The 16,061-nt window shown below is 44.5% G+C and overlaps 2 protein-coding genes across 3 annotated transcripts in view; both read left to right on the forward strand.

The window, feature by feature from the left end:
* COPA (COPI coat complex subunit alpha) overlaps positions 1 to 4,450 on the forward strand; it is a 39,541-nt gene extending 35,091 nt beyond the window's left edge. For both annotated transcript variants that reach the window (XM_008520467.2, XM_008520466.2), the window contains exons 25-33: positions 6 to 115; positions 519 to 596; positions 763 to 831; positions 1,386 to 1,522; positions 1,803 to 1,989; positions 2,077 to 2,187; positions 2,510 to 2,671; positions 3,336 to 3,530; positions 3,789 to 4,450. In XM_008520467.2, the coding sequence (XP_008518689.1) occupies positions 6 to 115; positions 519 to 596; positions 763 to 831; positions 1,386 to 1,522; positions 1,803 to 1,989; positions 2,077 to 2,187; positions 2,510 to 2,671; positions 3,336 to 3,530; positions 3,789 to 3,848 (1,109 nt within the window). In that variant the 3' untranslated portion in view covers positions 3,849 to 4,450. The remainder of the gene's footprint in view (positions 1 to 5; positions 116 to 518; positions 597 to 762; positions 832 to 1,385; positions 1,523 to 1,802; positions 1,990 to 2,076; positions 2,188 to 2,509; positions 2,672 to 3,335; positions 3,531 to 3,788) is intronic.
* Positions 4,451 to 7,963: 3,513 nt separating this feature from the next.
* On the forward strand, positions 7,964 to 15,791 carry PEX19 (peroxisomal biogenesis factor 19). Its single transcript, XM_008520470.2, has 8 exons — positions 7,964 to 8,100; positions 9,562 to 9,671; positions 10,101 to 10,266; positions 10,707 to 10,792; positions 11,003 to 11,164; positions 12,282 to 12,458; positions 12,701 to 12,745; positions 12,908 to 15,791. Exons 1-8 carry the CDS (start codon positions 8,031 to 8,033, stop codon positions 12,989 to 12,991), a joined length of 900 nt encoding a protein of 299 aa, XP_008518692.2. The 5' UTR covers positions 7,964 to 8,030; the 3' UTR covers positions 12,992 to 15,791.
* The last annotated feature ends 270 nt before the right edge of the window (positions 15,792 to 16,061 follow it).

A 16,061-nucleotide genomic window follows, 5' to 3' on the forward strand; every position in this document is an offset into this window, starting at 1 on the left:
TACAGATGGATTTGTGGAGGCTACAGAAGGTTTGGGAGATGATGTTCTTGGCAAGGGACAGGAAGAAGGAGGTGGCTGGGATGTAGAAGAAGATCTGGAGCTCCCTCCTGAGCTGGTATGTGGAATTCTTAACCTTTTAAGGTTCTCTCCTTTTCTTCCTCTGGAAGCCAGTGTCCCAATTGTCCCCAACCTGTGTCCTGAGGTTCCCAAAAGGGAGGGAGTCTAGACCCTCCTAATCTGATGCTTATCTCCCCTTTGAAAGAAAGAAGAATGAGATAATCAGGGTTGTGCCAGTGGCAGCTTCTGAAAAGGCAGCAAGCTTTTTTGTCTGATTCGGAGCTTTTGGTATAGCATTTTGTTACTGGTAAAGCTGCTCCTATTTTGAGGGTCTTTTCCTACAACCACCACCCCTCCTCCCTAGTAGAGGCTGGGAACAAGGTAAAGGGCTGTGTTTAGATTTAGCAGAACAAAGTGCTTGAATGGCTTAAAAAATGACTCACTTTTTGTTTTTCTCCTAGGATATACCCCCTGGGGCAGCTGGTGGAGCTGAGGATGGATTCTTTGTGCCTCCCACCAAGGGAACCAGTCCAACTCAGGTAAGCAGGGAAACATAGCCCTTTGGGGATGAGTGTTTCTGAGCTGGCTATACTTGATTAATGTGTAAAGAGTATCCATACTTTACTACTACAGGTATAGGGTAGGATAGTTTGGGAAGAGAAGGGGCAAAATTTCACTTAGCTTGAGTTTTCTGTTTCTTGTTAGATCTGGTGCAACAACTCTCAGCTTCCAGTTGATCACATCCTGGCAGGCTCTTTTGAAACAGCCATGCGGGTAAGTATTAAAGTAACCTTGGCTCTTGTTGAGTGAGCCTCACCCGGGGTCACAGGGAGATGGTTGACTCATTTAAGCCAAATGGAAATTATCCTACCCACAAGGGCAGAAGTGTGTATATTTATCATGGAAGCCCTTGGTCTTGCTTGAGGAAACCTGCCTCATAAGGCCTTCCTCTTACATGGTTTCTGCTTGGCCTAGTAATCTCAGAAAGTGGATCCTTCCAGCCGTCTTCCATCCATTTATATAGCCTGCTTTCTGGCTCGCATCAGTGAAGTTAGCACCCCTTCATGAATGGGTGTATGTTTTGAACACTAAGCCGTGTGTTATATTAATAATAACAATAACAATCACCACTGCAACAACCAGTAACGTTTATTCAGTGGTGACTGTGTGCCAGGCACTGTCCTAAGTGCTGTATAGGTATTATTAAATGATTAAATGTCCTATAATTGAGTGTAATTTACTGATGAGGAAACAAGTACAGAGAGGTTAAAACTAGTTTTTAAGTGGCCAGGCCAAAATCCTTATGTTTCTTTCCTCTTGTATTCCAGCTCCTTCATGACCAGGTGGGGGTCACCCAATTTGGCCCCTACAAACAGCTGTTCCTACAGACCTATGCCCGAGGCCGAACCACCTATCAGGCTCTGCCCTGCCTGCCCTCCATGTATGGCTACCCTAATCGCAATTGGTAAGGCCCCTTGCTCCTGGCTTCTGAATGTTCCAGCTTGGGGTAGATATTTCAGATGGTCAGGGACCTCAGGGACAGTCTGAATTGTCCCAGAGCAGAGGTCTCCTAGTATGAAAAGATCTTCAGCTTACCACGTGTGAGGTCTGGTTTACACCTGTTGCATCCTGTTCCCCAGCTACTTTCACAATAGGGTGGTTGTGATCATGTTGCCAGAAAAAGAAGTTGAGTTTTAGTGGACTCCTGACTGTCCTCTTGTCTTCTCCCTACTTTTCCCTTCCAGGAAGGATGCAGGGCTGAAGAATGGAGTACCTGCAGTGGGCCTGAAGCTTAATGACCTCATCCAACGGTTGCAACTGTGCTACCAGCTCACCACAGTTGGCAAATTTGAGGAGGCTGTGGAAAAATTCCGTTCCATTTTACTTAGTGTGCCACTTCTTGTTGTGGACAACAAACAGGAGATTGCAGAGGTAAGAGGGTCTAGCCGCTTGTCCTAGTTGTAGGCACCCCTGCATTCTTGCCTCTGTACCATGACTTTCCTTTGCCCCTCTCTCCAGGCCCAGCAGCTCATCACCATTTGTCGTGAGTACATTGTGGGTTTGTCCATGGAGATAGAAAGGAAGAAGCTGCCCAAAGAGACTCTGGAACAGCAGAAGCGAATCTGTGAAGTAAGATCTCTGGGTCTCTGAGCAGTACAGAGGCATCCTCCCCTTCACCCTCCAATAGGTCTGAAGTCTTTTAATTCCAAACCCAGATCTCAATCTGGGGTGTAAGAGAAATTGGGGCCCATTTTGGTGAGGAGGGGAGGTATTTCTCCACCTATTTTTCTCATCCCATCAGTCCTCCATACTTAGGAGGAACATGTCCTCTCTGCTTTATTTATAGTCCTGTTTTTATTTGTTTTGTTTTTCGTGCTTGTGTAGCAGCTTATAAATGACTTATCTCAGCTGTGGTATCAGCCTGGCATATGTTCCTCTTTCTGTCCACCAGATGGCAGCCTATTTCACCCACTCAAACCTGCAGCCTGTGCACATGATCCTGGTGTTGCGTACAGCTCTCAACCTGTTCTTCAAGCTCAAGAACTTTAAGACAGCTGCCACCTTTGCTCGGCGCCTGTTGGAACTTGGGCCCAAGCCAGAGGTGGCTCAACAGGTAGATGGAAATTCCTTCAGTGAGCATAAGGGAACCAGATCTGCTCTTACACAGAGGGAGTAGAAGACCAAGGTCCTTGCCTCTGAAACAAAGCACTGAATAACAACATTCAACAAAAAGAGCCAAGAGAATGCCATCCTCTGTTTACTAACTGGCATGAGTGCCTTCTTTTATTCCTGGAAACTGAATTAATAACTTATTCAGACATGGTGCCAGTGTGAGAGTGACCTGCAACCTGGAGTAGCTCCACTATACCTGAGAATAACCCCATTCCTGTCCTTAAGCTCCAGATATCCCATTACCACCACCACTAACCTCCACATACATGTCCCATTACTTGTGTTCTCCAAAGGCATTCTTCTTGGGCAGTGAAAGCCAGTTTTAGCCCTTTCAGGCCTGACCCCAATAATTCCCAGACTTGGTGGAGGAGTATGGGTCTAGATCCATGGAACCACTTTAGCATTGAGAAGGGGAAAGCCTGACACAAAAGGAATGGTGATTGTTACCCCTTCACTTAGGTCCTGTACAGAGAACATATTCTGTATTGACTCAGTACGATTGTATCTTGCATCAAAGATACTGCTAAACCATGGTGATAAGATTATTTGAGTTCTAGTGTACAGCTTTCAGTTCTCTTAAATAAAATATTCCTTCCCTGCCTTAGACACGCAAAATCCTGTCAGCCTGTGAGAAAAACCCCACGGATGCCTATCAGCTCAATTATGACATGCACAACCCTTTTGACATCTGTGCTGCATCTTATCGGCCCATCTACCGTGGAAAGCCAGTGGAGAAATGTCCACTCAGTGGGGCCTGCTATTCCCCGGAGTTCAAGGGTCAAATCTGCAGAGTCACTACAGTAAGTACTGTCCTCAAATTCTAGGATATTGAGGGAAGAGGGAAAAAAAGAAACAGTTGGTCTTGTCTTTCTCCTGTATTTGCCCTTAGTTCCTTGAGGCAGTGATACTGGAGAAAGCTCGAGCTTTTTCCTACTCCTAGAGGCAACAAACAGTAACAAAACATTCTACTGTGCTCATTGAAGAGTGGAGGGAGTAAGCTTTCTAGGCTTCTCACCCTCACAAATCCCTAACTTTTTCCTCTGTTTCCTCTTCCACAGGTGACAGAGATTGGCAAAGATGTGATTGGTTTAAGAATCAGTCCTCTGCAGTTTCGTTAAGGCTCCCTTTGTGTGTGTAGGGTCAGTCACCATATTTTCCCTGGGAGAATGAGTCTCTCTGTCCTTCTGACTCCCTCTTCCTCAACTATCCTTCAGATTGTTGACATTTAGCTCTGCCTGCCCTGAAACCTAGTGCCCTTTTCTCTTCTTCCATGGCTAATCAAACTGTCTCAACTTGATTTTTTTTTTTTTTTTGCTCCGAGGACCTCTCATCATCTCAAGGTGACTACAGTTGTGGTCACCCTTGGCCTTGCCTTCCCAGCTTAGATCTTTGAAGAACAAATGGAAACTCAGTGATAAACATTTGTTTAGTAAATTCCTTTGAGATTTATCCTTTCCCTCCCCACCACCTTTGTATCCTTTTTGCTAGGAAGGAGCAGGATGTAATAAATAATGGCATCTTTTACTCAGTCACAACAAACTCTTAGCCATTCCCTATTTTCCTTGGGCATTTAAATTCCCAGGCAGGTACCCTCTCTGTGGCTAGAAATGAAAGTCAAGTAGTTTTCCAGAAATGTACATCACTTTTTATTGATTTGTTCTTTACAGCCATTGTTCTTGTGTTTTGTTTCTCACACTAAATAAAGTAAATTTCTATGAGAGTTTCGTGGCTTGCCATTTGTTTCCTGGACACTCTTATGTTCCTACTTACTGCATGCAACTGCCCCACCAAAGCAGTATCTTTCCTTCAATAATTATTTTTAATTACAAAAGTAATAAGTACCCATTGTTTTAGAAAAAGCATACGTTTTTCATAGGATATATTAAACTGCTTGAGAATTGTAGAAAGCAAGTAGCTCCCCTATTCCATTATTGACTGCAGCCTTCTATCTGTTGCTAATTATGGCTAGTATTTACTGAGCACCTACCGTGTACTTGTCACTGTTCTAGATGTTCTATATGTAATATATACTTATAAGATTAATTAATAATACATTGTATATGTTACAGTGATTACATTGGCAATGCAGTATTTGCTTGTCATGTGCTAAGACACATTGGGTAGAGTGATGTACTGTGCCTTTAAAATATGTATTTTTTCATTTTAATTTCATGTTTTCAATAAACAATACACTCATATAGTTCAAAAATCAGTAAGTGTAAAAACCTGTTCTGTGATTTTTTCCTCCCACTCCTTTCCTCTGCCACCCAGTTCCTTTCACCTTTCCAAAACAAGTAAGTACCGTTGTTAGCTTCTTTATATCCTTCCAGAGATGTTTTTATCTATAGGCAAACAGATGTGAATGTTCTTCCTTATGCCCCTGTTATACTTAAATGGAAGCATAGTATTTAATGATTTTGCACCTTGTTAGTTTTTTCACTTAACATGCTTTAGAGATTGTTCCATATCAGTATATTAGAGAGCCTCACCCTTCTTTTACTTCTCTGCCTATGTGCCATTGTACAATTTACTATAGTTTATGTCAGTTGCCTTCTTGTTGATGGATATGTGGGTTATTTCCAGTCTTTGGCTGTTATAAATAGTGCTGCTATGAATAACTTGAATATATATTGTACAAGTGGGGAAAGTATGTCTGGAGGATAAACTAGAAGTGTAATTCCTGCTTCAAAGCGCACAGGCATTTACATTTTTTTAGTTTTAAGAGTTGCTTTCTTAAACGTAGTATCCCCAAACTAAGCCTGCCTTCTCAAAAATTTGCATACTACTTTGATAACACTTTCTCAAGTTATAAACATTCTTTCTGTAAACATAGGCAAGTTGCTGATAAATTTTGGTAAAAAAACTCTTTTTGTAAGTTTAAAAATTAAATTACAGAATTAATTTTACATACAAATGTAAACATTATTCTGAACTGAAGGATATGAAAAAAGTGGACAATCCATGCTTCCTGAAGCTTATGTAATTGGGGAAACAAAATGGATATAGGTGAAATAATGTGAATACTAGGTAAGAGTTTGAAGTTGGTCATTAAACAACGGAGAGCCATTAATCCTTAAGCAAGAGAGTGATATAAAGAAAATGCTGTAAAATACTGTTTTGCCACAGTGTTCACATACATTAGAAAAGCAGGAGATGAGTAAATCCTGAGATGAGGTGTTGGGAGTATCAGTAGTAAAACTATAAAAGCAGAAGCAAGTGTAAGAAATAATGCAAAGGAAGAATCCTGCTTGTTTTCAACCATCTCAATTCTCTCAGTTGCCATCCAGTATTTTCCTTGTTAACATGCTTATATTACCACATTAATGTAAAGTCAATAGAAATACCTGTAATGTGTCTGATATAATTATAGTCGTATTAGAGATACACATGTAAGCAGTTGGGAGTTGAATGAGAAAGTTAGCCTGGAATTGATTATGTTACAGATGTTGGGGAGAAAGAGGTTAATCAAGGAAGGATTAGATTATAGAAGTTTAGAATTGAAAAGGACCTTAGAGTTCCAACTTCAATGTTACATATTTGTAATCTGAGGCCTACAGTGGTAAAGTGTTTTGAACAAAGTAACTTAGTGACAGAGTTAGGATTGAAATTTAGGTCTTACTCCCAGTTCAGAATGTTTTCTTCCAATCACAGCGCTTGTGCTTGGAAGAATAAAGCAGATTTTGCACAGCTATGACTTGAAAAGTATGTGCTCTATCTGGAAGGAAAGAGTAAGTACCTAATTTGGTGCTTAGCACAGTACTCAAGTGTGTGTTTAGCAAGCTAAGGATGAAAGCCATGAAGTGGCTTTTCAATTAGATGTGATTTCTCTCTTTTACACTTTATAGCACTTTATTCTTACCTCTTTTAAGACACTTTCCTTGTGCCATGGTTACTGTATGTATGTCTAATCCTACCTCCACCCTAATCCCCAGTCGCCTTCCCTACAGCAGGGGCTGGTCCTAATTTCTCTATCCTCCACTGTGCCCAGCACAGGATCTTAAACAACAGACAGTAGATGCCCTCTAAGTGCTTAAAAAGATTTGTGTCTGAGGCAGTTGGTGCATTCTGACAGATCTGAATAGCAGAACAATTCCAGAGGAGGGAAGGAATGTCTAGAGTTGTCTCTATCTGAGCCTCCCCCAGCTTCACTCAATTGGAGGTTGGGTTCTATATGGAGAAAAGGAGATAGGTCAGGGAAGGTAGGTCTATTACTAGTACTTTTTTTTTGAGGAAGATTAGCCCTGAGCTAACTGCTGCCAATCCTCCTCTTTTTGCTGAGGAAGACTGGCCCTGAGCTAACATCCGTGCCCATCTTCCTCTACTTTATATGTGGGACACCTACCACAGCACGTCTGCACCCGGGATCCGAACCGGTGAACCCTGGGCCACCAAGAAGCGGAACATGCACATTTAACCGCTGCACCACGGAGCTAGCGCCTATTACTAGTACATTTGAATTGCCCTCTTGCTCAGTCCAAAGTCCCAGAGTCCCTTTTTCTGCCTGATTTGATTCAGCTAACATTGAGTTCTGACGAAGTTCCTGGCACTATCTCCTTTAGTCTGTCAATCCTAATGGAGAATTGGAAATAAGAGATATCCACTAGATTCTGCAGAGAAATGTGCCTCGTTAGGGTCTAGGAGAGCAAGGAGTGGCCAGTGAGTGCCTACTAAGTTTCAGGCCCTAGCCTAAGAAGCAGGGGTAGAGCAGGGAAGACAACAGATGAAAATCCTTGCTATCATGGTGCTTGAACTCTAGAGGGGTGGCGGAGACGATAAGTAAAATACATAGTGTAAAGTGTTGAGAAAAAGAGGGAAAGAGGGTAGGAAGTTTATATGTATGTGTGTTGGAAGGGCTGCGATTTTATTTAGTGAAGCCAAAGAAGGCATTTCAGAGACATTTGAGTGAAATAATGAAGGAAGTGAGAGGAGAATAGAATGTTATAACTGTCTTACTGGTTATACATGCACAGCTACTGGTATTTTTAAGCAGTTTGTCCCACTCTGGCCTACCCACAGCTCAGGAAGAAATAATGAAAGATCCACTTCTCTAGATAATCTGGGAAGTTGAAAGAAAGGAGGCCAGGCCAGTAAGAAACCTGGCAGAAGATAACAGAAAGTTCTCCTCTGTTAGTTCAATGGTTCCTGGAGAAAGGTGGGGGAAAAATTCCGAGCTTCCTGTCCCTTTAAAAATGGCGGTTCCACAGAGGCCCACAATACCATTGGTTGGCAGAAGGGGCGGGGGCGGGGTGGGCGCCGGCGCCGTGGAGTCCCACCTCCTACGGCAAGTCGGAGGTAACAAGATGGCTGCCGCCGAGGATGGCTGTGGTGTAGGGGCCGACACGGACCAGGAATTGGAAGAGCTCCTGGAAAGTAAGAGCCCGTAATGGGAGAGGCCGAAGGGGGCAGGTGTCAGGACCCATTCCGGGGTTTCAGTGCTTGAGATATTTGGGCGGAGCGAGAGAAGCTCTCTAAAGGTTGGACGGGGCCGGAGGGTCTGACTGCGACCCCGAAGAAAATCTCTGGGTCTCTCTCTCCTTCCTCCGCGGCAGGAGCTGGGGAGCTCACCTCGGGTCCCTGAGCGGCCCAGCCTGTTGATTTCCCGCCGGAGGAGAAGCAGTAACCCAGAGGACGGTGTTTCACGATCCCGTCCCAAACCCCCCTTATTTTAGGTTATTAGTAAGTTCTTGAAGTCTAACTTCCTTCCCGCTAGCAGCAACACTCGGTCCTTGGTGAGCAGCGAACTGGACACTCACGGATTGCTGATATTAACTGTTAACAAGCCCGTAGCGCGTCCTTCTGTGCACTGTCCTGTCCTCCTTAACACAAAAGACTTCTCTCCATCTCCCAGTCCTTTCACCTTTTTCTCACCTGGCCCCTTTCCAGTTCTTCCATCAGGTCAAAACTCAAGCTGACTCCCTTCTCACTATTTTGAAAAACTGAGAATGAGAGGCCTCAGGGGAAGACAGTTCGCCCTCTTAAAGAGGGCGGATATTCTTTCTTCCTTAGCCCTGTCCTCCATTCTTCCTTTGGTTTCTTGCCCAGAGTTGGGCCAGTGTCCTCCTCCTAGGCCTGGCAAGCAGAATGGTGGTGAGGACACAGGCTTTTCAGGGAAGAGGTGAATATTTTTTTTCTCTTGCCCAGTCACAGAGTGTGGGCGGACGGAAAGATGAACAGATTGGGTGAGGAATGTCAAGTGACTCTGAATTGGCATATGGTTATCTGCAGAGATAAGGCCAGAGAGAGTACCAGGAGCTCTTGGGAGCTTAGCTGAGGAAGGGTTAAATTGAAAGAGAAGAGAAGAGAGTTTAATGCTCTCTGGTGCAGTGTAGTGTGGAGTCCCTCAGTTTGTGCTAGTGCCAGGACCATGGGAAGCTGGTTGGGACATCTTGTGGCTTCTGCCTTCTTGCCAAAGATTATTCTCTTTAGGGCTCCGGAGTGATTTCAGTGGGATTAAGGACATCTGCGTTCTCTGCTCCTGTTGGATATTTGTATGGGATTTTTAGTGATCATTAGAGTTTGGCAAGGAAGGCACTGTGTAGATGGAGATGTTTCTGCAGAATCTCTTTTAACTCTCTCCTCCCAGCTCTGAGAGAGATGCTTGTTCTCCCTCAAGGGCTTTCTTCCCCTTCAATCGCAATAAATTAGGTAATGGGGAGGAAGAGGGAGGCTTATGGAGGAATGGGCCAGGAAAGGGAGACTCAAAACAAAGGAGAAAACTTTAGGGAAGTTGGCAGTTTGAAAGATTATTCTCTTAATGCTTTGCCCAGAAATCCCCCAGCATTGCATCCTCATCCATCCCCAACACACACACCATGTCTCTTGTCTCTGAAGGTGCTCTTGATGATTTCGATAAGGCCAAACCCTCCCCAGCACCCCCTCCTACCACCACGGCCCCTGATGCTTCGGGGCCCCAGAAGAGATCGCCAGGAGACACTGCCAAAGTATAAATTCCACCCACTTAAGGGAGGGGGAGGGGATGGGCATGCAGCTCTGAGCAGAGGTGGGGCAGGCCCCTGTGGGCCAGAGGGAGGTGAAGGGAGGGTTCCTTGGCCTCACATGGCTGAGTGCTCTTGCAGGCCTCATTCCTTGTGAAACAGGGACTTGAGGTTGAGTGGAGGAATCTCAAAGAAGTTTCCTGAGGAAAGAGCAGATTTAAATAGTTGGATTGGGAATGCCACTCCATATCCTTCCCTCAGTGGCCAGATGCCTTTCTTGCTGTCCTCATTAAGAGAGGTAGTTAGAATGTGCAACGGAAGTGGGTAGGAGGGAAGTACTGCATTTCCCAGGGCCACTGCCTGTGGCTTCTGTTAGGGGCCAGGTGCAGTGGGGTGCTAAATAAGAGATGTATTTTGACTACCCCTTCCTTGCAGGATGCTCTCTTTGCCTCCCAAGAGAAGTTTTTCCAGGAACTGTTTGATAGCGAGCTGGCTTCCCAAGCCACTGCAGAGTTCGAGAAGGCAATGAAGGAATTGGCTGAGGAAGAGCCCCACCTGGTGGAGCAGTTCCAAAAGCTCTCAGAGGCTGCTGGGAGAGTAGGTGAGGAGGGGGCCCTAGACAACTGGAAATAGCTGAACAAACCCCTTAAGTCATTGTTTCTTGAAAACACCATAATTCTTCGTAAAGTTGATAGCAATCATGATATCATTGCCATAGAGTGGGGTGAGGAGATGGGAGGAGGGATGGGACCCAGTTTAATGAAAGGGATGAGCTAGGTTGGAAATTAATAGAAAAGATGATTGAAAACTGATCATTTTAAAGGTCACAGTGTTATTGTAGGTGTCATCATGGGGAACAAGCTGACACATACTCCATTTAGGTAAGTCAAAATGACTATGAAGATAATCATAGCGTATTCAAAGATTGAAGTGCTAGTGATTCACTAGTAAGTGCTCCATATCCAAGCTGGTACCCGGGTCGGTCTAGGTAAGTAAACAGTTAAAATCCTAAATGACCTTGGCTCTTTTAATCTTTCCTAGGCAGTGATGCAACTTCCCAACAAGAATTCACTTCTTGCCTAAAGGAGACACTAAGTGGACTAGCCAAGAATGCTACTGACCTTCAGGTGAGGGGGAAGAGGTAGGGGACCATAAGGGGCCCAGTCCCAGACACTTGACCAGCAGAGTCTCAAAAGACAGACTCTCTTGGATATCATCTCCAGTCTGTCCCTGCTTCACTATTTTGCTACAGGCAAGTTTAAATAGTTCTTTCCATCTGAAAGGGTGGTAACATTCCAAGAAGGCAGTGTGCTTGCTCACCCTCCTGTCCTTTCTAGAACTCAGGCATGTCAGAAGAGGAGCTGACCAAGGCCATGGAAGGGCTGGGCATGGATGAAGGGGATGGAGAAGGGAACATCCTCCCCATCATGCAGAGTATTATGCAGAACCTACTGTCCAAGGATGTGCTGTACCCATCACTGAAGGAGATCACAGAAAAGGTCTGTGAGCTTCTGTTTCTGCTTTTCCTCCTCATTTTCCACCGTATCAACTTCTGTGGGCTACTTTCTGCTCAGAGCCTGCAGAGATAAAGTAACTCAAGTGCACAAGTCCCGTCTGTTTTTCCTCCTTTACTTATTTGGAGTGAGGAGGAGTTGTGTCTCTAAGAGAATAAAGCTACTGCACTGAGGATAATTAAGGTAGAAGGGGAAATCCTTCAGCTCTAGTTTTCTGTAAATTGGTTCAAGACTCTGTTGTCTGATCAACCCCTTTTTGCATTTCTTTTTTTTTTTTTTATTAAAGATTTTATTTTTTTCCTTTTTCTCCCCAAAGCCCCCCAGTACATAGTTGTATATTCTTTGTTGTGGGTCCTTCTAGTTGTGGCATGTGGGACGCTGTCTCAGCGTGGTTTCATGAGCAGTGCCATGTCTGCGCCCAGGATTCGAACCAATGAAACACTGGGCCGCCTGCAGCGGAGCTTGCGAACTTAACCACTTGGCCACGGGGCCAGCCCCTCTTTTTGCATTTCTAACTTCATTCATTTCTCCAACAAGGTTTCGCTGAGGGTTTACTGGCTTTGTGCTAGCAATAATTTAAAAGTAGTTTAAATGATGGTTCCTGCCATCAAAGAGCTTGTAGTTTTACTGAAGAGATAAAATATTGGAATAAAAGTTTTTCAGTGACACATGGTTAAGTGTGGTTAAGTGTATGGTTATGTGTGAAATGAATAGTGTAGACCAGGAGTCAGCAGAGCAGGGTCTGGGTGGACCAAATCCGACTCACAAGCTGGGAATGGGTTTTATATATTTTTAAAAGCTTTAAAATCAAAATAAAGGAAAAAGAAACCATGTGTGACAGAGACCATATGTGGCCCTTAAAGCCTAAAATATTCACTATTTTCCCTTTACAGAAGAGGTTGGCCATTCTCTGGTGACCACAAATGCTAGCATAGCCAGGCTATCTGGGTGGAGTCAGTGCTACTTCTCATGCTGAACTTGCTTATTTGGCTCTTCTTTCTCTGTTCCTCTCCTCTTCATATTTCATTATTTTTCATATTTTATTGTCTTTCCTTGTCCATTGTTCGCTTAATTCCTCCCCACCCATTCTCTCTTTCCGTAGTATCCAGAATGGTTGCAGAGTCACCAGGAGTCTCTTCCTCCAGAGCAGTTTGAAAAATATCAGGAGCAACACAGTGTCATGGGCAAGATATGTGAGCAGTTTGAGGCAGAGACCCCCACAGACAGTGAGGCCACTCAGAAGGCTCGTTTTGAGATGGTGCTGGATCTTATGCAGCAGGTAAGGCTTCCTCCTGTCGTCTGCCCACTGATGCTGTCTGCTTAGGTATTCAGTGGAGGAGATATATGGGAAAGAAGCTACACTGCCAAACCCAATTGGAGGAGGGAGCACAAGAGAGGCCATACAGCACGGTCCTCAGGAGAAAGCAGAGAGACCATAGATCAGATTCTTCTTTTGAGCTGCTATGTTGTTTTCTGGGATTTTCTTTTTTCTATCTCATGCTCTTTTTCTTTATTTTCCAGCTACAGGATTTGGGTCATCCTCCAAAAGAGCTGGCGGGGGAGATGGTGAGTATATCTTCTAGATTTTAATCTGAGCCCTAGCTTCTGGGATTCTGTAACCTTTAGTGATTCCACCTAGGATGGTAATTGTGGCTACGGGGGATGGACCTTCAGTAACTCTAACCTGAAATATGAGCAGCTATCTAAGTCCCTTCATCTCTTCTCCAGCCTCCTGGCCTCAACTTTGACCTGGATGCCCTCAATCTATCGGGCCCACCAGGTGCCAATGGCGAACAGTGTCTGATCATGTGAAACACTACACGTTTTCCTCCCTGATTCCCAGCCATGGGGAACATCTGGAGTCAGCAGAACCACTGGGAGCTGAGGCAGGAGTGTCGTCTGCAGGAGCGGTCTGCCCACTGCCCTCTGTCATCCCATCCAAGATTGTGCCATACCAGCTGAGGGTTTTTCTGTCTTTCTAGGAATAAGGTGTCTGTTCTGCAGGCCATTTTTGTGAGCCCTATTCTTCGTGGTTTCTGCTGCTGACAAAAGCCCAGCTACCCATCGGGTGAAGGAAGGCATGCCTTTTGGGGCATACGCCTCCTTCCCTCTCCAAAAATAATATTATATATGGCCACACTCATGTTCACCTTTGTACCCAGGGTCTTTGTGCCTTGTCTCTACTCCCTTTCTTGGAACTGGGAGCAGGGACAGAGTCCTGGTATTCTGTATTTCTGTAGTTCTCTTGGGCAGGACCTTTGGGAATGAATGGGGAGAAACTTAGCCTGGGCTGGGGCTATAGGTCTGTCACCATGCCTTCTTGCCTTCAGACAGACTGTTCTGAATTCTCAGAAGGGAAAGAAAGTGGGGCTTTTGCATCTAATCACAATGGTGTTGAAAGAGAAGCCCTGGGATTCTCCTCTCTCCAGGTGCTGAGGCCCCAACTCCCTGTCCAGCCTGCGAACTCAAGTCACTGCCCTGGTTCTTTCTACAGTGCTGTGTGATCTGGGTGAACCCAGCTCTTGACCTTCCTTGCCCCCTGCCTCTCCTCTTGTCTTCTCTCTTTTTTAAATACCTGTTTATTTCAACCTTTCTCTGAGCCCAAGCTGTGACAAAGAAGGGCTCTTCCTGTTTTCCCTCATCTAGTCCATCCACCACTCTCACTGGACCCCTCTCTCCCTGGCAAACACATATAATTGTAGTGTCAGGTCTAGGAAATGAATGACTGTTCTTCCCTAGATACATTCTGGCATATTTCAGATGTCTGATTCCTTTGAATCCTGTCCCTTAATTCAGGGAAGTGGCTTGGGAAGGGGAGTGGGGTGCATACTGGGTCCTTTTTCCTGACTAATAAATATTGTAAGTGAGGAGTGTGGCCTGTTTTTCATCCAGGTCTTTTTCTGATCTTCCTCAGCTTCCATAAACTGCAGTATGAGGAATGTTAGCAGACTAGTTCTGCATAACATTATAGTGCTGGGTTCCACACCCCAACCCTTTCCTCAGCTCAATCTCTACCTCTGTTGACAAAGGAGACTGAATGGCCATCCTTCCTTATTTCCTCTCAGTATTTGAATCTGGGATGCCCTTCAATTGATATTGTATTTTAACATTTCACATTATTATTGTTAATATTAGTAATATCTTGTTAATATGTTTTCTAAATTATTTTTCTTTGAGCTGACCTTGCTCTTCTCTATGGGAGCCAGTGGATCTATGGACCTCAGCTGCCATATGTTGGTGGACAGTGTGGTCAGACCAGCTGGCTGTCCTGGTTTAGCACTCAGAAAATAACTACCAGAGAAAATTCACATTCATCATCTGAATCACTTTGAGCTCCTGACATGTCACTTTTCCCTGGGTTAAGGCTTTTCACCCCTTAAGATCTCACACATTCTGTGGTATTGGCAAGGAAGGTAATGTTCTTGAGACCTCAGGCTGCTAGGGAAGGTCCAGCTACTGTGTCTTTTCAGAGTTTGGAAGAGCCCAGGTCTGAATCTGAGACTCCTCTACTCTGCAAGAGATGGGAAAAGTACAGGCTGACTTATGATGAAGTCACAGGGCCTAAATGGCCAAAATTCTCTCCTTATGGCTCCAGCCAAAAACTGGACAAGGATAGAGAGGAGGAAGGGAGAAGAAAAGGGCCCTGCCCCTTGAACAGTATGCCTACTGTCCTGTCAGTTTTCTTTTATAAGTTCTCACTTGTGCTGGCCTGGCCAGGGCTTACTCCAGGAATCTGTTAAACAGATGCCCTAGTCTGCTTTAGTTTTGTCCCCAAGTCACTCATTTTCATTTTAATTGAATGTGAACAAATTGACCTCAGGTAACTCTCCGTTCCAAAAACACCATCTGAATTATTCTAGGACTTGTGGAAGGATGGAGCAGTCCTTCTCAGACTGTCTGTGGTAAAGGAGCAGGTGTTTTGTTTTATAAACATCCAGTCCTTTGTACAACAATGTGTGTTCCTGTTGCCCATGACAAGTGTGCAGTTCCCACTGTGCTATCCACCATGCAAGTCTGACAATACCCGAACTGACCAGCCCTTGTTCAGCAGGGTGAGTCCACTGATCATGTGCTTGGATATCACAGCAGTGTCAAAATGCTAAAAAGTTTCTAAACACTCAATTTCTAACTCATCATATTGCAGACTGGTAAAAAACTGTCGGATTACCTTTGAGCACTGCTTTGAGGCCCTCCTCAGTCTCTGCATAGCTCCATTAGCCAAACTGATATATTTCTCTACTTGTAATTCTCTCCTACGTGAGAGTTGCCTCTAGCGAGCTTTTCTTCAACAAGAGTGTGTCACTGTAAGGACATCTCTAGTATTTTTCTAGCCTTCCCTTTCTGCGCTTAAAAATAACCATTACAGGGCCCAGCCCAGTGCCCTAGTGGTTAAGTTCACGCACTCTGCTTTGGTTGCCTGGGATTCTCAGGTTTGGATCCTGGGCGCAGACAAAGCTTAGGTTTAAGCTGTATGAGAAGTATTTATGGTGTTCTCAAACTTTAAAGGAGGTGCCCTTTTGTTCCAAAATTCTGTAAGAAAACAAATGTGTGGTTGTTTGGATGGTTTCATGAATTAAGAATCAAATTTAAATAAATTTTGTGATAATAGGGACATTTTCTTGTGACTCTAGAACATCATAGCATGGGCCCCCTGAGGTGCTTTTAATATGCTGTTGAGATGGCTTTGGGGAGCTTGAGAGAAACAATGGCCCACAGTAAATGAAGCAGAGATGACAACCATACGGGAAGTGATCAAAAGGCTTAGAGGAAGTAGGCATGCAAGAATGAATGTATATTATACTGAACATTTTTCTGTAAAGGAGAGGCTCTAATGAAGGGGTCACCAGCATCTTTGAGAAATTTAGAAGTGGCTGTCTCTGTG

Source organism: Equus przewalskii, unplaced genomic scaffold (assembly GCF_037783145.1).
Source record: "Equus przewalskii isolate Varuska unplaced genomic scaffold, EquPr2 ChrUn-6, whole genome shotgun sequence".
In the NCBI taxonomy this organism is placed as follows: Eukaryota; Metazoa; Chordata; class Mammalia; order Perissodactyla; family Equidae; genus Equus; species Equus przewalskii.